Source organism: Carcharhinus amblyrhynchos, chromosome 7 (assembly GCF_965287045.1).
Source record: "Carcharhinus amblyrhynchos chromosome 7, sCarAmb.v2.hapA, whole genome shotgun sequence".
Classification (NCBI taxonomy): domain Eukaryota; kingdom Metazoa; phylum Chordata; class Chondrichthyes; order Carcharhiniformes; family Carcharhinidae; genus Carcharhinus; species Carcharhinus amblyrhynchos.
The window spans coordinates 67,626,347-67,652,240 of NC_137330.1; the positions used below are offsets into that span (position 1 = coordinate 67,626,347).

At 40.6% G+C, this 25,894-nt stretch overlaps 1 protein-coding gene across 1 annotated transcript; it reads right to left on the reverse strand.

Moving 5' to 3' along the window:
- Positions 1–3,963: 3,963 nt before the first annotated feature.
- Positions 3,964–4,845, reverse strand: LOC145345601 (gap junction Cx32.2 protein-like). Its single transcript, XM_080193435.1, has one exon. It carries the CDS (start codon positions 4,843–4,845, stop codon positions 3,964–3,966), a length of 882 nt encoding a protein of 293 aa, XP_080049561.1.
- Positions 4,846–25,894: the final 21,049 nt, after the last annotated feature.

Below are 25,894 nucleotides of genomic sequence, written 5' to 3' on the forward strand. Positions count from 1 at the left end.
AGTGACTGAGTGACGCCACATAAGTCCCTGCTCAAACCATGGAATGATCTGGTAGCGAAAATGTCCATGCCGTGACCGTCATGGTCACCGAGAGCAGGTGTACTCCTCCCCACGAGAATCCATGAGGACTTGGCACAGGTGCTGCACTGTCACCTTGCTCAGGAGGAATCTCCAGTGGCATTTGGTGTCTGGTAGCTCGTTATAGGACAGGCGAATCCTGTACAGCTGAGGTCTCCTTCTCTGCCATGTTCTGGCCTCCTCCTCGGGCTGATGGGCAGCTGTGTCCTGACCCTGATCGGCAGCCCCCTATTATTCTGGTGCGGCCTCCAGCCTGGATTGGCCTTGGTGCAGGCAGCTTTGCCTGTCAGGCCCCACAGCAGCAATGCGAATCACTGCCAGCCCTCCTGGCTCAATTCCAACATGCATGGTTCCTTTGGGAGGAAGGAAAGGAGAGAGGGAGAGTCCATAAGCTTATCCATTCTGGATCCCTCAATCCTTCCTAGTACCCCATGTCCTCATGATCCTGGAAGCTGTCAACCCAACACTGTCTCCGGTGCCATCCGCCACCTCATTTGGCTGCCAACTGTGACCCCATCATTGCCTCAATGGCCATGGACACTTCCCATGCCCCCTCATGGTCACCAATAGCCTTCCACACGGCTGTATTTTTCCTTCACATGATGCGGCATGATGCCTTTTGCATTCCCAGTGCAGTTGCATAGTCATTGGTATGAAGTACAAAGATGTGCCTCCAGATTCACTGCAGAGTCCACACAGTGTGAAAGCCATGTGAAAACCTGTCAAGTTCCATTGACTGGTTTGTATTAGTGGGGCCTAGGATGGAATGTCTGCAGTAAACCACAGAGTCTTTCCACCAGACAGAGTAGGTGGGTAACCAGTGCGACATTAGTGGGGTTGAACTTGACCTCACTTGAATCCCCTCAGCAAGCAGGGAGAACACTTGCCACACAAACCCCAACCCAACAGTGACCCCTATTCTGAGGACCTCTGGCCCAGCCTGAGTCTCCCCACTCTCCTCGTATCCTTGAAGGTCCCCACCCCACCTTGCACTATGACTGTGGCTGACTTGCCCCCTTTTGCACCCTGGAAGTTGGTGTTGAGCCATACTCACCTTCTTGTTCACTCTCATAGCTGTGAGGCCTGGACGACACCAAGACACCAGTATTGATTTGTGCCCATGTGACTTCCCACTGGGAAGTTGGAAACATTCCGGAAAGGGGAAATGATCATGTGCCGAATTTGCTAATGAGATTGAAATCAAGTCTGTGTCATGCTAATCAGCCTCGCATCCTTTCAGAGTGAGATCTGGTTTACGGCAGCAGAAAGGGATGGGGAAAATTGCAAACTGTTTGCCACCAGGTGTGAAACCTGTTTTTAGACTCACATGCAATTTTCCAGGCTCAATGCAAGGCCAGGAAATCACTGTCCATGACTTAAAAGATGCACCATAGCAACTTGATCAAGTTTTTTTGACAACACCTTCTCGAAGAACATGGAGCAGAAGACCATATGGCTTGTCAAAGCTGAGCCACCATTCATGGCTGATCTTGGCATTCAACTCCATTTTCCTGCCTGTTCCCTGTTTTTCTGGATTCCCTGAGATTCCAATATCTGTCTATTTCAACGATTGCACATCCACACCTTTCTGGGGTAAAGACTTCCAGAGACTCATAACCACATGAATGAAGAAATTCATCTCCATTTCAGTCCTAAATCTAAATCAGTCCTATTCTGAAACTGTTTCCCCTTGTTCTAGATTCTCGTCTAGAAGGTTGGAGGATCAGGCACATGGAAACACTACCACTTCCAAATTTCTCTTCAAGTCATATTCGATATTGACTTGGTAATATATCATCTTCCCTTCAGAGCCACTGAGAATTCAATCACAGGCCTTCTTTTTCTGCTTCATCTATCGCAATAAGATTCTCCAATTATATATCTGTAAACCCACCTTTCGCTCCTCCAGCACTACATCAGTCAGCAGTCCTTCTATTCTTTGCTCCATGTCAAAGGTCGCTCTTTCAGCCATGATCCTTCTGCTCATTGAAACTGTTCTTATGGATGGAATTTATTTCCAGTGACACCAAATGGAGAACAAAGTAGGAACTCCTCTTCGCAGGAGACCGGACATTATTGCAGAGAAATTGTGCACTTACATGGACAGCTTCTGGCCGCCCATTTGATCAAGTCCACCTGAGCGCTGCCAGCCAATTAGAAACCATCAGCTCTACATTAGCAGATGTGTCCCCAGGAGTTGTAGCTATTTCCAGTAACACACTGAGGACTTCACCATGGATTATTGCTGGATTCCTAGAGAGAAGTGAATGAGTCAGGGTGAGAGTCCCAGGGTGGGGCCAGTCATGAGTGAGGTGTGGCAATGGTTGGGGGGGGGGGGGGGGGTGTGGGCGGTGGGGGAGGGGATGGTCAGATGCAAGAACAAGTGAGGAATTTTCAGCAACTACCCTCACCCTATGCTGGGCCTATCGATTGGACATTGAGTGTAATGAAAGAGGGAATCTTGTTGGACCACTGCAAAATTTGACAATATTTGGTAGGTAGCCTTCTGTGAGCATAGGTGACCCATATGGGTCCAGTCAAATTCCTAGGCAGGCATTAACTCCTCAGTGAGCTCAGGAATAATTGATTTTAGTTGTCTCGTTAACAAACCTAAATGCTATCCCATGTCCAGCAGGTGGGTTTTCCATGCTGGGCCATTCCCACCCCTCACTATAGGAGAACACTTTTTCCATCACCAAGAGTCGACATGCAGCCCCTAGCACTTATCTCACTGTCTGCCCACCATCTCACCCATTCCAGAGGACTCCACTAAATTCTGTCCAATATCTCAATCCTTTTGAAAGCGTTTTTAAAAATCCTTTGCTTTGATTTTGCTTTTGCTCCCTCTCAAGCGGAATGGTCCATTTCTTTTTTACTTATTAAAATTTTAAGTTTATTTATTAATCTCACAAGTAGAGTTACATTAACACTGCAATGAAGTTACTGTGAAAATCCCCTAGTTGCCACACTACGGCGTCTGTTCGGGTACACTGAGGGAGAATTTAGCGTGGCCAATGCCCCTAACTATTGTTTAATATTCACCTTTCTCCCAGAAAGTGTTCTTAGATTCTAAAAATTAATTGTTACAGAAACAGTAACAGTAGCCCAATGCAGTTCTCTTTTGTATCTTTCTCAAGAAATAAATAACATACATATAAATTTAAAAATTCATTTATTTATCCGCTATTCCAATTCCCAAATTTGAAACATTCAGGTAATTGCGTTACCATGTAGTAATACTAATTAACAGTGAAAATATTTTCAGGTCCTTCAGTCATAAGACTAACACAGTGAATAGCATTTCGTGTCAAACTCTTATGATTTTATAATCTGTATGTATGATTAGAATGCATCTTATACATTTCAATATACGGTATAACGTTCTTGCAAACATCAGTTTCTGATACATCCATACACACAATCTAAAATACAGCTCTATGATCCGTATAAATTGTCATCTTCACTTGTCTATGGGATTGCAACAATGCATTGTCACCTGTCAATTGGCAAACATTGTGGCAGTTTGAAAAGTGCTGTTGCATTGAGATACATCTGTGCATATGTATGCTGAATGATATTTGGCAAAACCTCTTGCAAATCACTGCTACAACTAGGAGATCTTCAGGATGTCAGAGAAAAATAGGTCTAGTTGTCAAAGTTATATGTTTTGGTTCAGTTGCGCCTGAAGTCATTTATATAGATCTCTTGTCCTCTTGTAGTGCCAGCAGAAATTATTTTACAATAATTAACTATAAATTACTTTATCACTTTGATGCATTTAATACACTCAATGCATTCAATAACTATTACCTTTGTCTACTCTTGTTCCTATCGTGCATTCTTGGCACTCTCCAGACTTCCTCTTCTGAGAAATAATATATACACTCATTCACCCTTAGAAGATTTTTCTTGCTCGTTCTTCGGTTTCTCTGTAGGTTTTTCAAAATTATGGTTAAACTTATTCTGAGAATCAGGGTCCTGGCATTGTTTCTGTCCTTCTAAAAGCTCAGATTTAGAACCTGATGGAGGTACATCTTCAAACAGAACAGATTTATCAAGAACAGTTCCAGAATGAACTTGATAGTGATATTTCTTACGTGTGGAAAAGGCAATTTGCTTGAAAATTAGGTAAATTATTTCAGATAAATTTAGAACAAGTGACAGACCACTTACTGCCAACATGAAAATAATGAAGATGGTCTTTTCTGTCGGGCGTGAAATAAAGCAATCTACCTGATGTGGACAGGGATATCTGTCACATACATAAATGGGACCCAAAGAAAATCCAAACAGATACCATTGACCTAAAATGAAGGCAACTTCAAATATAATTTTACACAAGATTTGTAGGAAGTAGGTGACTAATAGGATCCCTCTTATCTTTACTTTTCCATGAGTTATAACGTACTTTGTGTTCTTGACCTTCCTGAATTCAATTTCATTGGCTTCTCTTTTCCCAGCCTTGTGGATTACGTGTAAAGCGTGACCAAGATATAGCAAGGTTGGAGTTGAGACAAAAATGATCTGAAGAACCCAAAAGCGAATGTGAGAGATTGGAAAAGCTTTATCATAGCAGACATTTTCACAGCCAGGCTGGCGCGTGTTGCAAACAAAGCCAGACTGTTCATCACCCCAAACCCTCTCTGCTCCGGCCCCAAGCAGTAAGATCCTGAACACAAACAATGTAGTGAGCCAGATTTTCCCAATCACTGTAGATTGTGACTGAACTTTATCCAGGAGTCTTCCAAGAAATATCCAGTCTCCCATTCTTCAAAAATGATACCTGTCAAATAAAACAGAGGCTGAATTATAAAATGGTGTCAACATTTGCGTTGCCCTCACCTGATGCCCCAGTTGGTGCCTTTCTGTTTTTCCCTGATATTTAATTTGCTGGAAATCTTGCCTCTGCCTTGTTAATTGGCTGGCAGTCATGTGATCACACTGGTGAACCACGTCCACTCCAAACAGGTTCCGTGTCACTGAGATTAAATCCTGCCCTTTGTATTCTTGAATTTTGAGACTCCAGCCCTCATCATGTTTACACCATGTTTCCATTACTGCCATTGCACCGTATTCCCACATGCCAGCTGTGCTTGTAGATCATCAGATTTATTCACCATACAGTGCGTTGTGAATACATCTGATGATCTCCAAGCATAGCCAGCATGTATACGTCCACTTTAAATCTGTTTTTGTATTATGATAATGCTAACAAACAGCATTTACTTACAAATAGCTTTCTCTCATATGCTAAGTTTGTGTTTCACTCAGCCCACTTGGCCTGAGACTTCATTAGTCATACTTAGCACAAATTGTTATTGTTCCGATTGTTGGAGGCCAATCATCCCATCGTCGCTGCAAAAGTTCCTCAGGGTAGTGTCGAAAGCCCAACCATCTTCAGCTGTTTCATCTGTGATCTTGCCTTCAACATAAAGTCAGAAGGAGGATGGTTCTGATGATTGCAGTTTTCAGCACCATTTGCAACTCCTCCGACACTGAAGCACTCCATGCATACATCAGGGCCGGCGCGGTGGCACAGTGGTTAGCACTGCTGCCTCACAGCTCCAGGGTTCGATTCCTGGCTGAGGTCACTGTGTATGTGGAGTTTGTTTGTTCTCCCCGTATCTGCATGGGTTTCCTTCAGGTGCTCCAGTTTCCTCCCACAGCCTGAAAGTCGTGCTGGTTAGGTGCACTGGCCATTCTAAATTTTCCCTCAGAGTACCCGGAGTGCGGTGACTAGGGGAATTTCATTGCAGTGTTAATGTAAACCTTACTTGCGACTAATAAATAAAGTGTTACACAAGACATGAACAAAATTCACGTTTGGGCAGAAAGGTGATCTTTGCGTTACACAAGTACCAGACAACGACTTTGTCCAATAAAAGTAACTCTAATCATCCCTTCTTTTCCGTCAGTGGCATTACCATCGCTGGATTCCCATTATAAAATATCCTGGTGGTCTCCATTGACCAGACTTTATAAATAATATGGCTACAGGAGCAGGTCAGATACTGGGAATTCTGAGCTGAGTAACTCATTGTTTGACTCTTCAAAGTCTATCCATCAATTGCAGGCAGAAGTCGAGAGTATGATGGAATACTGCTCACTTGCCTGGAGGGGCACAACTCCAACAGCAGTCAAGACACTCAATACCATCCTGCAATGACACCCAATGCATCACTTTAAACATTCACTGCCAAAGGTGCACAATGGCAGCAGTGTGTACAATATACAAAATATCCTGCAGCATCTCACCAAGACTTCTTCAGTAGCACCTTCCAAACCCTTGGCCTCTGCCACCTAGAAAGACAAGGGCAACGAATTCATGGGAACATCAACTACAAGTTCTCTCCAAGCTACTCCCCACCCTGACTTGAAAATATGTCACTGTTCCTTCTTCACTGTCACTAATTCAAATTCCTGGAGTTCCCTCCTTAACAGCATTGAGGGTGGACCTAAACCACATGGACTTCAGAGATTCAAGAAGGCAGCTTGCCACCAACTTCTGAAGGGTATAATGTGAAGATGCCTGTATTGGACTGGGATGGACAAGATGAGAGGTCACACAACACCAGGTTATAGTCCAACAAGTTGATTTGAAATCCCAAGCTTTTAGAGCGCTGCTCCTTCATCAGGTGAAGTGATGAAGGAGCAGAGCTCCGAAAGCTTGTAATTTCAAATAAACCTGTTGGACTATAAACTGGTGTTGTGTGATCTGTCATTCTGAAGAGTAACTAGAGATGAAAAATAACTGTTGGCCTTGTCACCGATGCTCACATCCCATACATGATGAAGAATACTGAAGGGTAGTCTCTTATATTGGTAACTTTTTTTTTGTAACTTAAGAAAAAATACACTTTTGTATTTCTTTCTTTTATGGCTATAGGAATGAACAAGATTGAAGTTAGTCTGTAAGATCCAGCGATGTGACAGTAATGAGAGTGCCTGAGTAATGTATTTCCTCCCTAATTTGTTTTTTACATTATTATGCTAAGAATAGAACTGAATCTTCGTGATCTACGGTGTACTGTAGGGTAATGGAAATAAAATTAAACATTGGAAGATTTTTTTCAATAAGCTGGAAGAAACTTCTTCCTGTAGCGCTCTACTGTAATCCTGATAGAACTGCTGAGGATACATTGCTTTTCTGTTTAGGGACTGTGAATTCCAAATTGATCTAAACTCTTGCAGCACTTAGTTACATTGCATACATTCATGGCAGACTTGGCTCAGCATTTCTATGAAGGACATAAAATATACCCATGCCCCTCAGATTACCAACCAGTGAAAATGTATTCCCTGATCAGAAGGCAGATTGTATCTATTCAGAAACAAAATTATGCTTCTAATTTAAACATGGAATTGTTCACAGTAAACAAAAGGAATCAAGCCAGTGTGAGCATCAAGTAAAGAAGTCAGAAATGATAGAGATACAGGTGAAATACTGTCAAAACACTTTAAAATGTTTGTTAAATGTCTGAAACTAAATATGACAGAGGATGATATCCCTGTCATTCCTCTACTGAAATTGAATTTTTCAAGCTTGAGGAATGGCCAAATTGGAAGGAGCATTGGAAATGTGTCAAGTGGATCAGATAGAGTGGAACATTAGACAAGGAAACACAATGATTTACTGCACAGATAATAAAGCAGACAATATTCTCATAGGATGCAGACAGACAGACGGTGGCAGTTAAAGCCATGACACGATGATGGGAACGTTTAATGGACATTTTATCATCAACTAAAATGTGGTTTATACAAGGGTTAATTTAAAATAGCAAATGTCCGTGATTCACTATGAACACCACAAACTGCAGCATCATCTGTAAAAACTCATTGAGGCTCATTTTCATCTGGCTGATGACCATTTCTTGCCTGAAAAACAAAAGCTCAGAAGCCGAAAAACAATGCAACAAGCTGGCCAATGTCTTGTTCTCCCACACCCAACAAGCAACAGGGTGCTCTTTTAGCTACATTTAAATGAACCCAAGCCCAAATATAGTTTGGGCCTCCCGGGACCACGTTTGGGTGAGCAACACAACCATCCCTCTGAGTTTGGACCAATGGAAGTTGAATAGCACCCAGAGAAAGTGCACAAATCAAGCAAAAGAAGAATTTCAATACGTCTCACAAGTATGAAGGCAACTATCCAACCCAAATAGAAAGGTCCAGCTATAGATTCCAGTACCCATAATGCAAAAATTATATGTGATTCTGGAGAACAAGCAAAAAAAGTTTACAAAGATGATATCAGAACTAAGAGGTTACAACTATTGGAAAAGACTGAACAGGCTGTAGTTATTTTCTCTAGAAAAAGAGGAAAGTAGCTAATGACAGAATAGAGTTTATTTTTAAAAGATATGGTCTGGATAAAGTAGAAATGCAGAACGACAACATCAATTTGTAATTAGTGTAGTAAAATGTCCGAAAGAACTTTGCATTATCAAATAAAATTTGGCATCTAACCACAGATGATAGGACAAATGACCAAATTTGTAGTTAATTTGAGAAGTTTTAAGGAATGTCATAAAGGAGAAGAGGGAGGTGGAATGGTTAAGGGAGAGAATTCCACAGCATAAGGCCAAGACACCTGAAGGCAGGGCTGCTAGTGGTGGAGCACAGTAAGAAGTCTTACAGCACCAGGTTAAAGTCCAACAGGTTTATTTGGAATCATGAGCTTTTGGAGCGCTGTTCCTTCATCAGGTGGACTGACTGAAAGTGGAAATGAGCAAGAGGCTTGGAGAAACAGAATTATCTGAGCAGGTTGCAATAATGCAAAAGATTACAGAGAGAGGCAGTGACAAGGCATGAAGGGATTTGAAAGCAAGAGTGAGAATGTTAAAATTGAGGTGTTCCTGGACAGGAAGCTTCTGTAAGGAAGGAAGGAGAGGTGTGAACAGAATGTGGAGCAAATTAGATTATGGGCAATAGAGATTTAGATGAGCTCAAGTGATGCAGGGTGAAAGATCGGAGGGCAGCATGCTGAAATAGCAAACTCTAGTGGCAGCAAGAGCGGAGTTGTAAATTTCAGTAGGAGCTCAGCTGAGGCAGGAGCGAAGTGGGTTAATGTTATGGAGGTGGGAGTAGACTGTTTTAGTTATGGAGTGGATATGAAGTCAGCTGCTTCTGGTCAGACAAGATTGCAACAGATCTAATTCAGTCTTAAATAGTTGGCAGAAGAAGGGATGGAATCATTAGTTAGCAAGGAAGGATGTCAGTAGTTTGTGATGGAACTGAGGACAATGGCTTTTGTGTTCCTAATAGTCAATTCGAGGAAATTGCTGCTCATCTCATTCTGGATGTCAGATAAGCAGTATGACAAATCAGAGAAAGTGGAGGGTTCAACAGTTATGGGACTGAGGTAGAGCTGGGTGTCGCCAAAGTCCACGAGGTTCCTGATGTATTATTTTCAAATGAGAAAATATTTCCACATGTCATAAAGTTCAAAACTAGAGGTCACTATTATTAGTTGGTCATGATTTAATTCCATAAGAATTATTCTATTCAGAGGCATGAGTATGTACAATTTACCCCCACATGGAATAATTGAGGAAACTCATGAAACTAATAGTTGGTTGGTAAATGAAGTAAGGAGTGAGGAGGCTTCGGTGAAGGGCGGGCTTGTTCCCATGTTGCAAGTAAAATGTAATGCTGTGTAATTAGTATGGAAAATCTGGCTAACATTCAAGCAAAGGATTGAAACAAAATTGCAATGGATTACAACTCCAACTTTAACATTTGGCTCCAATAAGGCAGTCAGCAGGAAAAAAGAGACTAATGATCGTTGTTGATGGAGGGGTGCAACAAGAAAGATGCCGAGGCTAATATTGGACCCAAATATTTATCCAAAGCCAGGGGAAAATTCCTGCTACTCACCACATCATTTGGAAAAAGTTTTGGGCCGTTCTTGAATAGCCATCCATGGCCTCTTCAAAGATTGCTGGCTAAGTCATTTAATGCCTAGTGCAAGTGAATAAATGCACGTGGTCATTCATGATCTGATCTTTTGTATCCAAAATTTAAGTATCAATAGTGGCCTCCATGCACATTTGAAGGCCTCCACCAAAACAACAGCAGCCATTATAATTGAGTGGTAAGTGACCTGATCTTATTTTCATGCCAGTTCCAACCTGTACTATAAATTGTTTGAAATTTGGTATTCTTGTATGCATCCTGATGCGCACAAGATGAAAGTCTTCAGCGACATGTTTCCCTTCTCAGCAAAGTTCTACTTCTGGCCCACCAAGTGACAGTTTTTAGCTATAAATATATATTATATACATATTTTAACTCTATTTTTCTTTAGTTGTCCATTTTCACCATTTAGTGGCTTGAAACACCTAACCATGGGAAACCACATTAACAGCCCAGGGGTACCACCATCGTCCCCCCTAAACCGCACCCACACCCCTTCCCCCCTGCCCTGACCCCTCCATAGTAAGAATAGACATAACTGCTTTCTTTCCCATTCTGTCTAGCATACACCTGATGAAGGGCTTAGTTTCAGGAGGATAGCAGGAAGAATCTTCAAGATCCTTTTGCTCCTTTTAGTCAAGTTTTGGTTCTTCTGCTACCGTATCTGTATCCTCACTGCAGCAACATGGAGGCTGTGATCTTGGACTCCAGAACTTGTTTTGGATCGCTAAACTCCCACCCTGAGAAATAGGTCAGAAATAGGTACTGAAGACTCAATATACTATGACTTAATTATTTTTTCTGACTTGTTTAACATGGAAATTCATCCTTACCCCCAGATAATATTTTCTATATGATTTCATGGTTACTTTAAAAAATATTTTCAAAATGTGTTGCAATGGGCTCATTTGCTGCTAAATGATGTTTGTCTGGTGCTTCTGGCAATTAGCAGTGAAATCTGGTATTGTGCTTTCATTGTACATTTTATGCACTGTTTATTCTAGATCATTCATAGACAATATGGAGCAGGTGGACTAAATTTGACCTAATGGGCATAATGAACCAATCTGCTAAACAATTCAATCATTCCTAGAATCTCAGGCTGATGTGTTTGTGATGATTCTGAATCATACTAGAACCTGTGACCCAGAGAGAGGTTGCTCCATTAACATCAGATGAGTGTTTATACTTGAAATGACCTCTCAACAAGATGTAGCCCTCAAGCTCAAATGTTTTAAACCTACCACAGATCACTGGCCAACAGGTAGGGTAGAACCTTAAAGAAGAACTGCTGACTTAAATACAGTAGAGTTATGCTTTTGTTTGTGTGGTGAGAATTGTAAGATGAGAGTTTAAATCCACAATTGAGATAGAGTAAATTTCAAATATTAAACAGGATATCAAGAGAGCGTAAAATGCATTGGCAATGTGCTCCGCTACAAATTTTCTGATGCAGGGAACTGAGTGGAGGGGATGAAGCTGTGCCATTTAATTTGAGATTAAAAATAGTTAAACAAAATTAGTAACAGGGAGGACCTTAAAATTTCAAGACAATCTACTACTGCATGAGTCTCATGCTTGAGATTAAAGGAAAATATTTTCAGTTTTGACTATTAAAAAGGATTTTGTTTTTCTAGTGTTAAAGGTTGTTTACTTTTATATAAGTTACTTAGATACTAATTTGCATAGGAACATAGCTTTATTTTTAAAAAGTTGATCTTAAAATACTATGTAATTAAAAAAGTGTTTCCCTTATTATTTTGGTAGTTATCACTGTCATTTATTCATCAGTGTCCAGCTGGAGAAGTCTTTGGAGCACCTATTTAACCTGTTTAGATACAAAATGGTGACTGTGTGAGGAAGTAGATTTTTAGTATTAGCCATTCCAACACAAGCAATAGCAAATTAAGGTGACTTATTCAAAGGGTCAAGCTACACAGTTCATATCAAATTTATTATTCATTCCAAGTTCCATCTTATGTAAAGTTTTTGCACATTAGACTTTGACCCCATTAAACTCCGAAAATGTATTGGTAGCTTATTCAATTTCTCATAAGTTCTGAAGAAAAGTTACATTGATCTCAAAACATTCATTTTATTTCTCTCTCCACAGATGCTGCTGTGTTTCTGTTTTTATTTCAGATGTAAGTTATGTTCGTCAAAACAAAAATTGTCAGATGACATTTTCATTCACATAATTATTTTCCTGTCATAAATTTGTTGCAGGTTGTTTAATTTTCTCCTGGAATTCTGGTTCTCCAAATTTGCACACGTGTCAGACAGAACATTGCTGTGCATTTGGGAAAAAAAAATGGTAACAAAGAAACAACTAGATATATCATTTGCTTGTTCACATATGCAGTCCACTACATCAGAGTTCAAGTTTGAGGTGGCAGTTTTGCAAATGAGTCATTCTTTGGATGGGATATAACCAGTTTGCATGCCCTGCAAAAGATTATATCCCGTACATTTCAATGTAACCATTGTTAATATTCTGTGGTGGTCAGCTGACCATGTATAAATAGAAAGCAGATGGGAATTGTGGGGAGCTTTTGTGACCCAGGACATGGCCCAAGTGGTGGTGTAATGAAACTTCTTTATTAAATCTTTAATTTACTTTGTGAAGTTGTTTTTCTTTATTGCTTGCTATTGGAATATTCTTCCTGCTGGATGAACACCATGGAGTGAGTTTGTTGAAAATGAGCAATACTTAACAGTAATTAGGATTCTGCAGTATAAGGGAATCTGGCACAGGGGTTAATGTGGGTCTGGGAAACATTACTGGTCACAATGTATTATAAAGAGCCACATGAACTGAGATGAATGCAAAATCTTACAGATGCTTGAAAACTAAAATAAAAATAGAAAGTGCTAGAAAAAGTCAGCAGGTCTAGTAGCATTTGTGGAGAGAGAAACCAAGTTACTGTTTCAAGTCCAATACTTGTGTAGAAGCAAACATGAAGTTAACTCACAGCTTGGGCTATACTCTATATGTACATAATTATGTATTATCGATGAACAATTAAGGTTCAAATGTGCAAGACTCAGGATCTCTGTGTGAGACCTATTGAATATACAACATGGTGGCAGCTAATGGAAAAACCAACAAGCTAGAGAATAAGTTCAAAAGCTCAAATACTAAAGGAGCAGAAATCTGACCTGACTGAAAGCAGCTGAGGTGAAGATACAGAGGGCAAATCACCTGAGAAAAACTTAATTGCAGAATTGGAAGCAGAAAGGCAGAGAACTCCACAAGCTCTGGTGGAGATTCATTGTAAAAAGTCTGACAACACCAGGTTTTAGTCCAACCGATTTATTTGATAATAGACTCACAAGCTTTCGGGGTTAGTCCCTTCATCAGGTGAATGGAGAGTTCTGGCTTCAGACAGAGCATATAAAACACAGACAGTTGTCCATGGCCACAGGGTGCGGAGTCAAAGGACATGGCTTGCGTGAGCGAGGAATTCAGTTGTCATGGGCTAGTTTAAAAAGCTTCAGTGATATAAAACAAAAGTCAGAGCAGTCCATTTCCAAAAGCACAGTGGCCAGCCTGGTTTCAGAATTGACACCATTCCACATGGCTGCTGAGCTCAATGCCAGAAAAAAATGAAACGGAATGTTTAAAAACCTCATCCAAAGCTAGCAATCAATTGTAAAATATAAAACTTCCTGATATCGAAAGAAAGGCCCCAAATTGTTGATTTAACAAATCCCTTCAAAATACTAAATTCCAAAGAGTTCAGGACATCTTTAAAACCTATACAGCATTTAAAGCTGAACTATGGATCATAAATCAGCATTACCAGATCAATCTGGACTGATCTAAGGGCCAGTCCAAACACAGAGTTGCAGACCTTGACAATAAAAAAATTGTTAGGATAAATGACAGCTTCATTATTAGAAAAAAATAGTAGCTGAATGGTGATTCAATGGATCTGATAGCCAATGACATTATGAGGCAAGGAATAATCAAACCTCAGATAAATTTGACAATGTTTAAAATCATTTAATGCACGTTTTAATCTAAGAAGCAACAAAGTTTTGAGAGAGCAAAATTCAACAAGTGTGTCCAACAACCTAGAGAACTAATTGAATAAATTATACGGAGAGGCAGGAGGCTGTGACTATGGTGACCACGGATCAGAACTCATAAGGGATAGAATTGTTCCCAGGGACAATGCCCTGTCAGACATACTACAGACCAAAGAAGATCTGACTCAAGTAAAGGCCATCCAAATAATCAGTCTAAAATCCACCAAGAGCACTTAATTATTTTAGCTAGTGCCAATAAGCCATGGTGGAGAACAACACCAAATTTCCAGCTTGTAAAACAACGGAGTGGCAGAGAGATTCCAGGACAAGGTAGGCAACACCCAAACTGAACACAAGAGGGTGGATGAACATGTTAGTGCTGTGAAGCCAAACAGCCTCACAGATGAGAGCAATGTCCAGTACTCTCAGTGCAATGCTTCAACATCAACTGCTTGAGATATTTTGGAAAACTGCAAAGCGACAGCACACAGACAGGTGGATCATCCGAAGATGCCTATGAGGTTGAGATATCAAACCAGGGAGACACCCAACGATGTATCTTGGTTAAGGGCAAGGATCCTGGATTTCATTTTTGGAATGCAGAAATTGCAGTAGGCGGTCTCCTCGCTATCTTCAACTTGGTCACAGGAGCCAGTGTTACAGTCCTCCCAGGCAAGAAACCATGGCTGAAGGAGCTCTGGCTACAAGCGATTTTACAAATCTGCAGGAATCCAAATTCCTGCCATGGGCATAATCCTAGAACCATTAACATATGATAACAAGGAGATATTTGATATAATAGAAGGCAGTGACACAATGGCGTTGTCACTGGACTAGTAGTCGAGAAACCCAGGGTAATGCTCTGTAGTCTCAGGTTTAAATCCCACCAAATTGTCGCAAAAACCCATTGGTTCAGTAATGTCCTTTAGGGAAGGAAATCTGCTGCGTCACCTGATCTGGCCTACATGTGACTCCAGACCCACAGCAATATGGTTAACTAGCAAGTCACCCATTTGTATCAAACCACTACAGAGTCAATAAAAAAGTCATTTGTATCAAACCACTACAGAGTCAATAGAAAGGTATGAAACTAGATGGCATCAGTCTTGGCTCCTGAAGAGAGAATGGCAACATAGAATCACCACCATCACCAAATATCCCTCCTGCTGACTCCTTTGCAGTTTTCCAAAATATCTCAAGCAGTTGATGTTGAAGCATTGCACTGGTAAGGAAACCTCCTGCTGATTATCACTAACCACCTTCTTACCCACTCAGCTAATAAGCACCCTTTGGAGGAAGCATTGACAGTGCCAAGGGTGCAGAATTCAATATCCATCACCAAGAGTGGCACAACCACGACAGCACAACTACTGACTAAGCTGACTCCAATCCTAAAAGACTCAAAACCCTGCTAGACTAGATATATGGAGGGTGATGAGGGAACCAGTAAGAGATAAAAACATACTTGACCCTATCCTGACTAGATGACAGTATCAATAGGAATGACCACCGCACAGTCCTTGAGGAGAAGTCTTATCATCACAATGAAAGTACCTTCCATCACACTACCACTGTGCAACCAGCATAAGCAGCGAGTAATAAATGTAGCTAAGTGAATCCACAACCAACATGTTAGGTCAACGTTCTGCAGTCCTGACACATCCAGCCGTGAATGATGGTGGACAATTAAACAACTCACCCGAGGAGGAGGGTGTACAAATATCCCCACTCTCAATGATGGAGAAGCCCAACGCATCAGTTCAAAAAATTTGACTGAAGTATTTGCAACAATCTTCAGTCAGAAGTGCCAAATGGATGATTCACCTCAACTTCCTCTGGTGATCCCCAACATTACTGATGCCGGTCTTCAGCCAATTTGATTCATTTCATGTGATATCAAGAAATAGCCAAATGCGTAGAATACTGCAAAGGCTATGGGCCCTGACAATATTCTAGCAACAATACTGAAGGTTTGTGCTCCAGGACTTTCCATGCCTCCAGCCAAGGTGTTGTAGCACAGCTACAAGAGTGGCATCTACCTAGCAATACAGAAAATTGCCCAGGTATGTCCTGTACACAAGTAACAGTACAAATCCGACCCAGCAAATTACTGCCCCAACAATCTACTCTCGATCGTGACTACAGTGATGGAAGAGTTCATTAGCAGTGTGATCAACCTGCATTTACTCAGCAATAACCTGCTCGCTGATGCTGAGTTTGGGTTCTGTCAGGTTCACTCAGCTCCTGATCTCATTACAGTGTCCTTTCAAATGTGGACAAAGTGCTGAAACCCAGAGACAAGATAAGAGTGACAGCCCTTTGAAGATAACATTTGACTGGGTATGGCATCAAGGTGCCCTAGCACAACTGAAATCAATGAGAATTGGGTAGTAAACCTCATACCTGGCACAAAGAAAGATGGTTGTGGTGATGGAGGTCAATCATCTCATTTCCAGGCTATTACTACAGGAGTTACTCAGAGGGGTGCCTTAGGCCTAATTACCTACAGCTCCTTCATCAATGGCTTTACTTCCATCTTAAAGTCAGATGTGAGGATAGTCACTGGTGATTGCACAATGGTCAGCATCACTCGCAATTCTGAAACAGTCCATGTCAAAATGCAGAAAGACCTGGACAATATCCAGATTTGGGCTGACATGTGCATGTCACATTTATGCTACATAAGTACCAGGTAATGACTATCTCCAATAGGAGAGAATCTAACCTTTGGCCCTTGACATTCAATGACATTACCATTGCTGAATCCTTCACTATCAATATCCTGGAGACTACCATCGACCAGAAACTGAATTGGACTAGCCATGTACATGATGTGGCTACAAGAGTAGGTCAGAGGTTTGAAAACCCATAGAGAGTAATTCATCTTCTCATGTCCAAAGTCTGTTCACCATCGACAAGACACAAGTCAGGAGTGTGATGGAATACTCTCCATTTGCCTGATTAACTGGAGCTCCAACAGCACTCAAGAAGCTTGCTCAGCCAAAAATCCATTCATTGCACTAGGACCAAAGAATCCCAGTCGTGGGTGAGGTCGAAGAATTCCAGCCATTGTTTCTGTGACATTAATGTCAGAGTTTATTCTCCCCCATTCTTTCTTTACTGAAGGTGCAACATTCTGCAGTTCCAATGATTACTTTCGCCCTCCAGCATTTCCGCAAGGGATCATTAATGATAGCACTGATTGTGGAAAACATCACAAACAAACACAATCTGGTTCTTACCCATTATTCATACATGCACATTATCCAGGGTAGCTCTCTTGACATCAAACAAAGTTAGGAATCCTGCCTGAATTTGCTTCTCTCTAAACCAAGTGATTAACTTTTTTCCTACAGGTTTCTTCCCTCCTACAAACAATTCCACCATTCAATTTTTGCAAATATTTCCAAAAATACATCCAATTTTGTCCTATCTTATTATGCATCCTTATTATGCTACTAAATCAAAAGGATCCAGTCTTTGAACATCAGCTGTCTGATCGTTATTCACTGGTCAACCTATCTGTTTTACACTCTCCCAGACACTTGGTAAATTCATCTCTTTTGGAAGCTTGAATAAAAATGGAAACAATCCTAATCCAGGTCACTTAGCTAAATGCTTAGCATTAAAATACTTGTCAAACTCTGTTCTCTATAATTGATGACAAAATAATGTTATGTTTGATGGAGTCCATTATTTCACTACACAACAGAATCAACAGTGTATGACATGGAGAAAACATTGCTATTATGGAATAAACTTAATATTTCATTGCTAAAATGGTTGTCCTGAATAGAAGCAAAAGTTAAGCTCTGAGGTGTGTCAAATGATATGTGCAAATGAATTGATATTGCCCATTTCATTATTTCACCAAAGTCCACATTACTCATATAAAATCATCTCAAAGTGTTTACAATTTTGCTAACACATAGCAAACAGACAAAATCCTCCCACTTATCCTTCACACTTAAAGGTTGTATTTTAAAAGATGGCAAGAAACTTTTTTTGCTTCTAAGTGTCTAACTTCTCTCAATAAAGCTTGTGCGCTCGGTAACAATTAAAGCAACAGTGGCGAAGCAGAAGAGCAGATTGTCTGCCGTAATCTAAAGTTGGGGTTAATTCATGAAGAGTAAAAATTTGTAAGCACATAGAGCAGGACGAGGCCATTGAGGACCTTTGGCGTGTGCTGCATTCTGCTACATCATGACTGATCATTTACCTGCCTTTGTTCCATCTCCTTTAACACCATTATCTAACAAAAATCTGTCAATCTCAGTTTAGCAATTTTCAGTTGACTAGAATTTTCGATTGAAGAAGCGGGACATACTATATATATATATAAGCAATCTAATTGGAATGGTACAATGTGAAGTTAACTTTTTCTTTCCTGTAGCTGTAGGGTTATTGTGCTATGGTAAACAATTTGTGTTGAACCACATCAGTCTAACATTGATTTAGCAAAATGTGCAATGTAATTTGCCAAGATGTTTACGTCATTTCAGCTTCATCCATGCTGTAATATAACTGCGGTTGCTGCAAAGCTTAAACACTGCCACCTGAGAACCTTTTAAAGCTGTTTCGATTTTTTGAATGTCAGTACAAACTGACTTTTCTGTCAACCTCCTGATAATAAATCCGCTATCCTGTCAGCCATTTGATAAGCGGTACTGTTCTGCAGACTCATCCAACATTAAAATTCAACCGGCATTTAGGGTCTACTGAGCAGTGTAGGTAAGCGCAAATGCATAGCACTCCCCTTCCAGATTAGACAATGTTACTGACCCTGTCTGTAACCCAGTGCTGACAAACTCTCTCAGTAAGCACTGGTCCCATCTAGTACGATAGCATATACAGTACAATTTATGTTAGGTTAATTTGAAAGTGATTATACACAACTGCTTTGATCTTCAATCAGTGTTAAGTTAGGTGATCTCATTTAGCTTAATGGTAAGAACATTTCAAGATTACATGGCCCCAGTGAGCCAGTCAGGGGTGCAGAATACAGCTAAGATTGATTCCATATTTAGTGACCTTCACCGAAAAGTTGTACATCAGGGTGAGTTGTAGTATCCCCATCAATCATGGCTCACACCTATCCCTATATAAAAAAATATATTTAACAGAGTGAAAAAAATCAACAAAAGAAAAAAGAAAATGAGAGGACTATGAATTTAGCAACGTAATTAATATTCCTGGAATATTAAAGATTCATAAATTGTCGTTACATTTAGAATATAAATGTTTTCAAAGGTGCAATGTGGAAATTCAAAGTGAGCAAAATTATTTCTTCCACACATCAAATAAGAATCATTTCATGAAAGAATATCGTTACTTGAATAATATTGAATGGAAACAGAATCACTAACCTGCTTTAGCTAACTCAGAGAAAAAGAAAGATCATCAGCTTCGAACGTGAGAAAATAGCAGATTTTTGACTGAAGCTTCAGATCTAAGTTTCCAGAATCTAAAACATGTAACTGTTTAAATATAATGCTGGTAAACAGGGTATTACGTAAGAATTTCAAATGTTTGTTCCAAAATGTTGTAATCACAAAGTTTATTTACCTCTGCTTTAAAGATTAGTCTTGCCGAACAGCGATTGAACATGTTAACTGGACATCTGTTATAATAAATATTTAAAATACTTCTATTTAAGAAAAATAAAATTAAACTTCTGAATAATGTTAATTTTGTTTCTTGGATGGAGAATATCAGTTGTAACAATGAGGCTGTTTTAATCAGGATCATGGGATGTTGTCCCAGTTACGAAATGTTGGGAAACATGCCTGGCCTAATCTTATAATTTTAAATGCCAGATAAACTTGGGACCTTTCTGTCAAATGGTAAGAGTCATTTAAACTAGACAAGAAGGTAAGTAAAACTAATTAAAGAAAGATGTTGAGAAGGTGGAAACAGATGAAATTAGTACAAAATAGTTTAGCATAAAGTAAGAATAAACAGAATTAAAAAAAATCAAATCAACCAGTTACAAGAAGGAAAAGACCAAGGTAAAGAGAAAAAAAGGCCTAAAAAATCTAGCTTGTTATCTTTTTTTCATTGCTACAAATGGACGGGGTGAGGTGGTGGGGATTGCTCTTCGTGGAACAGAACATAAAAACAAAGCTGGGTTTTCCAGTGGGAATAAGGGTGGCACCGGGAGAGGAATCCATCAGAAGCCTCTTCTGATTGGAGGAACCCTCCGCTTAAGCCCTCTGGACTTCCCCCGCACTCCAGTCTATCCCCTGAAGCCCTGATTGCCCTCTTGCCAGCCACCAGGCCCTCCCCAACTACCTGTTCTTTGGTTCCCATGACTTAGTGCCAGGCTGCTCCCCTTAGTGCATCTTCTGGCCTCTACAGCGCTATATCTGAAAGGATGGGAGAGCTGCCAGCCAATATGATTGCAAAATAATGCTCATTAGGGCATAATATGGCAGTCGGGCTGCTGGAGTTGGCAGGGATGTGTTCTAAACCCCTGCCATCCTTAACATTAGGCCCTGGTATTAGGCACAATGGAGGAAAGGCAATTAGTACATACAATGGGAATGGCAACTGGAAGAAGGAAGAGAATATTCCATCTCACTCCTGCCTCGTAGATAAATGGTATACAAGCTTTGGGGAATTAAGAGCTGAGTTATTCACCACTGAATTCCAAGCTTCATGATTTACTACTATTCCCCTGCCTTTTCCCCCATTCCTCTGCACATTGTTTCTATTCAAATAATCATCTAACGTCAATTGAATACCTCCATTGAATCTGTTTCCAACACAACCCGAACCACTCATGGTACAAAAAAGATTTTTCTCATACACATTTGCTTCTTTTGTAAATCACTTTAAATCTTCTCTTGTTCTTAATCCTTTTATGAACAGGAACAGTTTCTCCCTTGTATTCTGCTCAGCCCCTCATGATTTTGAACATCTCTAGAAAATCTCCTCTTAATATCCTACTCTCCAAGGAAAACCTACCCAACCTCTCCAATATACCCTCATAGCATGTTTCATTCATGGGACCACTCTTGTACTCCCTCCAATGAGGTCACATCCTTCCTACAGTATGCTGCCCAAAACTGTACACAGTATTTCAGCTGAAGTCTAATTAGTGTTTTGTATAAATTCAGCATAATCTCCTTGCTTTTGTATCTATGCCCCTTTTCATACATTCCAAAGATCTATATGCTTTATGAACTGTTGTCCACCTGTACTGCCACTTTCAATGATCTGTGCACATATACATTCAGGTCTTTCTGTTCCTCCACCCCCTTAATAATTTAACCACTTATTTGATATTGTCTCTCCATGTATGCCCTACCTAAATGCAACACCTCCACATTAAGCCTCATCTGCACCTATCTGTTTACTCTTCCAATTTGTCTATGTCCTTTTGAAGTTCTATGCTATCTTTTTCACAGGTTACAATACTTCCAAGTTTTGTGTCATCCACAAACTTTGAAATTGCCCCCTGCATATCAAGATCTAGATCATTAATATATATCAGGAAAATAAAGCATCCCAATGCCAAGTCCTGGGGAACACAACGGCAAACGTTCCTCCGTTATATTTTTCAATATAAATCAGGGTTACTGTGCATGTATGTAAATGCACAAAGTATAGTAAATAAGATTGAGAATTAGGGGTGCAGATTGTGTTGTGGAAATATGATGTTGTGGGGATAACAGAGACCTGGCTCAATGAAAGATAGGACTGGTGTTAAATATTCCAGGGTACAAGGCAGTCAGGAATAATAGGAAAGGAGGAAGGGTCGTGGTATTGCTCTCCACACTCTGTATCAAAGCTAAGAACAAAAAGGGTGCAATTACATTGCGCGGTGTAATCTATATACCACTGACCAGTGAGAAGGATGTAAAACAAATTTGCAAGGAAATTACAGAGATGCAAACATTATAAAGTAGTAATAATGTGAATTTTAATTACCTAAATGCAGACTGGGACAGTAGCAGTGTAAAGGTGGAGAAGGACAAAAGTTCCTGGATTATTTTCAAGAAAAATTTCTCCAGAAGTATGTGTCCAGTACAGTAAGAAAAAATGCACTGTTGGACCGGTTTTTTGGAACTGAGGTGGACCAAGTAGACCAAGTGCCAGTGCAGGAACATATAGCATACAACGATTATTGTATTGTAAGGTTTTGGATGACAGTAGAAAAGAACAATAGGGAATCCATAGTAAAAAAAAGTAACAAGGGGAGAACCAACGTCAGTGAACAAGAGCATATCTGGGCTGGTTGAACAGTAATGAAAGGAAAAACTGAATAATGGGCTATCTTCAAAACAGAAATGGTCCAGATACAATCAAGGTATATTTCCTTAAAACGGAAAGATAGGGCAAAGAAATCCCGAGCTCCCTGAATGAAAAAGAGAAATGGAGATAAGGAAGAAAATATGTACTTATGGCAGATATCAGATAGAAAATATAGTTAAGAACCGAGGAATACAAAAATTTCACAAGGCAGGTAAAAAAGCACATTAGAGAAACAAAGAGGGATTATGGGAAAAAAACTGGCAGTCAACGTAAAGGGGAATCCCAAAGTCACCTGCAAGCATATAAATAGTAAAAGGGTGGGGTAAAAGGAGGAAAGGGGCTGATTAGGGACTGAAAAGGAATTTACACATGGAGCGGTGGTCATGGCTGACGTATTAAATGAATATTTTGCATTGCCTTTACCAAGGATGTAGGTGCTACCCAGGGCATGGTGATAGATAAGGAAACTCTATCCTTCGAAGGGTTCAAAACTGATAAGGAGGAAGCGTTGAATGAACTGCCAGTACTTAAAGTTTACAAGGCAACAGGACTGGATGAGATGCATCCAAGAATATTGAAGGAAGTGAGAATGGAAAATGCAGGGTGCTGATCATAATCTTCCAAGCTTCTCTTGACTGTGGGGAGGTGCTAGAGAACTGGAGAATTGCAAATGTTAAGCCCTTGTCCAAAAAAGATTGTAAGAATAATCCCAGCAATTACTCACCCATCAATATAACATTAGTGGTAGGCAAGTTTCCAGAAACAATTATTCAGGATAGAATTCATGGTGACATGGTTGAATGGGAAGAGCCAGCATGGATTTCTAAAGGGGAAATTATGTTTAACAAACATGCTGGAGTTTTATTGAGGAAGTAACAGAAAGCGTTGATGAGGGTAATGCTGTTGATGTGGTGCAAATAGACGTTCAATATAGTGCCATGCAATAGACTCATGAGAAAAAAACTTGCTGAATAAAAGGGTCAGTAGCAACGTGCATAGAACATTGGCTGAATAATAGGAAGCAGAGAGTAACGGTCAATATTTTTCAGGGATCCAACGCATTTGCCACCTTCCAAATCAGAAAAACTTTCTGTGTCGTACCCCATGGGACTCATGTACTACCTGCCTAGTTCTCTTAAACTGTCTGGTGGTCACCTATTTGCTCTCTGCTTTCAGGCTCTTGAGCTGCAGTGTGACTACTTTCCTGAATGTGCTATCCACATAGCTCTCAGCCTTGCACCACAATGACTCCAACCGCCTCTTGAGCAACAGAAATACTCACTAAATAATTAGCCTCTTCTCCTGCACCGGGATAAGGGAATTTTTTGAAGACTGAAAAAGTTAGTATGCAAAAAGCATAAGAGCAACTCTTTTCCTTATGCAGCAAATTCTCACCTTCATCTAAATTCTCAAATATACTTGGTTTGTGTACCATTCAGGATGAAGGCTCCCTCACTGATCATGAGCTACTAACTGATCACGCACTTGAAAAAGTCCCTTTCTTATACAGAGCTGAGATTCACTCCCTAGCTCAGCTTCCTGCTATAGTAATCCACATCTATTTAGAGCTTATTCAGGCAAAGAGCTTTCAGTGGTTGGTCCATTTCAGTTCCTGATCAACGGTAAATGCCAGGATGTTAATGGTGGGGGATTCAGCAATGGCAATCCCATAGAATGTTAAGGGGAGATGGTTGGATTCTCCCTTCTTGGAAATGATCATCACCTGGCAAATGTGTGGTACTAAATTTAACTTACCATTTATCAACACATGCCTGAATGTTGCCCAAGTCTCACTGCATATGGACACGGACTGCTTCAGTATCTGAGGAGTCAGAAATTGTGAAGAACATTTTGCAATCATAGTGCACACTTCTGATCTTATGATAGAGCAAAGGTCATTAATAAAGAAGATGGTTGGACCTAGGAAACTATCCTGAGGAACTCATGCAATGATGCCCTGGGACTGAGATGATTTATCTCCAATAGTCACAACTATCTTATGCTAGGTTATAACTCTGAATGGCTTTCCCCCAGATTCCCATTGACTCCAGTTCTGTCTAGGCTCCTTGATGCTACACTTAATCAAATGTTACCTTGATGTCACTTTCACTTCATCCCTGGAATTCAATTCTTTCATCCATATTTGGACCAGGAGCTGAATGCCCTGGCAGTACTCAAAACTGAATCTCAATGAGTAACCACTTGCTAGTGCTATTGATGACCCCCTTCCATCACTATGCTGATGATTGAGACTAGCCTGAGGGGGTAGTAATTTATTGGGTTTGATTTGCCCTGCCTTTTGTTTGTCTAAGGACTCCTTTACTGAAATCTGCCACCTAATGCAGCCAAAACTGCAGTTTCAGATTAGGCTGGCATTGCCAGTGGTTATAGAGGTGATCATAACTGACAGCTTTTATGATTCAGGCCCCTTCTGGGTTGGAGGCAACAGGCAGAATTTTATGGCCCTGCTCATCCCAAAACTGTAAAACCCCACCCGAGGTCAACAGGCCTTCCCATGCTCAGTCCCTTCCCCTTTCTGATTCCCATGGTGGGCGGGCCGGTAAAATTCCAGCCTATATTTACAACATCTTGTGATTTACAATCCACTATTCCAAAAGGTCACTGAAGCTTTGCATTCCAAGAGAGCTGAATAATAAAGTAACATATTGCAGATACTGGAACTAAAAACAGAAGACACTGGAAAAGCTCAGCAGGCCTGACAGTATCTACAAAGTGAGAAACAAGAGTTCACACTTTGAGTCCGTATGTCTTCTCCAGAGCCAGAGAGCAGCCAAAGTGAGCACATGACTTTACAAGGATTTCGGGCAGCTTGAATATTGTGAGAGCCGAGCTGCTGCTCAAAATATGATCAGCAGTTCATTCAGATACTTAAAAGATTCAATTCGCTAAGCACTGTTATCTACAGTTATCATGGGAGCAGTCTGAGTTTGCGTAATCTGAGCTTGCAAATTTCAGTCTGAGCTTTCATTGCTGCACCCAGGGATCGGGTAGCTTCTGCAATGGAACCTGAGATGTCTGCCATCAGACTGATCTTCATGGTTAGATCTGTGAATCTGTTCATGGACTTATCATCACTTTGGAAAAACTGTGCTAAGCCCTGTGATGCATTCCTCCTTGCTGCTTGACATTGACCATATGTTTTCTGACCAAATATTTTTCTGTCTAGACTCATCAACCTTCTTCCATAACCCGGCCTATTGAAGCCCTCATTTGAGTCTTCTGCAGCAGAACTCATGTGCTACCTCACCTTCACAAAATCTGTCAGGAGAGCTTCTTGCCTCCCAATGGATAAAAGATGTCTTTCCTGCTTCCCACATCCTGTACCAAAGCCTCCAGTGCAGCACTGAAAAATTTTTCCATGTTATGTCATTCTCTCTTTCCCCGGTCAAAATCTGTGTAGACTAACTTTTAACAACTGTCCCTATGCCAAGTAAGGCCTCTCAGCCAAGTGTGCTGGCCCATCATACACCCTATGCCATGCTATGGCACTCCACACATCCACCATAGCCCTTCACACTTCCTATGCCAAGCTATGGCACTCCATCCACCTCTCTTCCCACCCAACATCATGCAATGCTTTCCCAATACT

Bases quoted from the DNA above. Each gene is read 5' to 3' on its own strand.
- LOC145345601 (XM_080193435.1), bottom strand. From the start codon at position 4,845: ATGGGAGACTGGATATTTCTTGGAAGACTCCTGGATAAAGTTCAGTCA.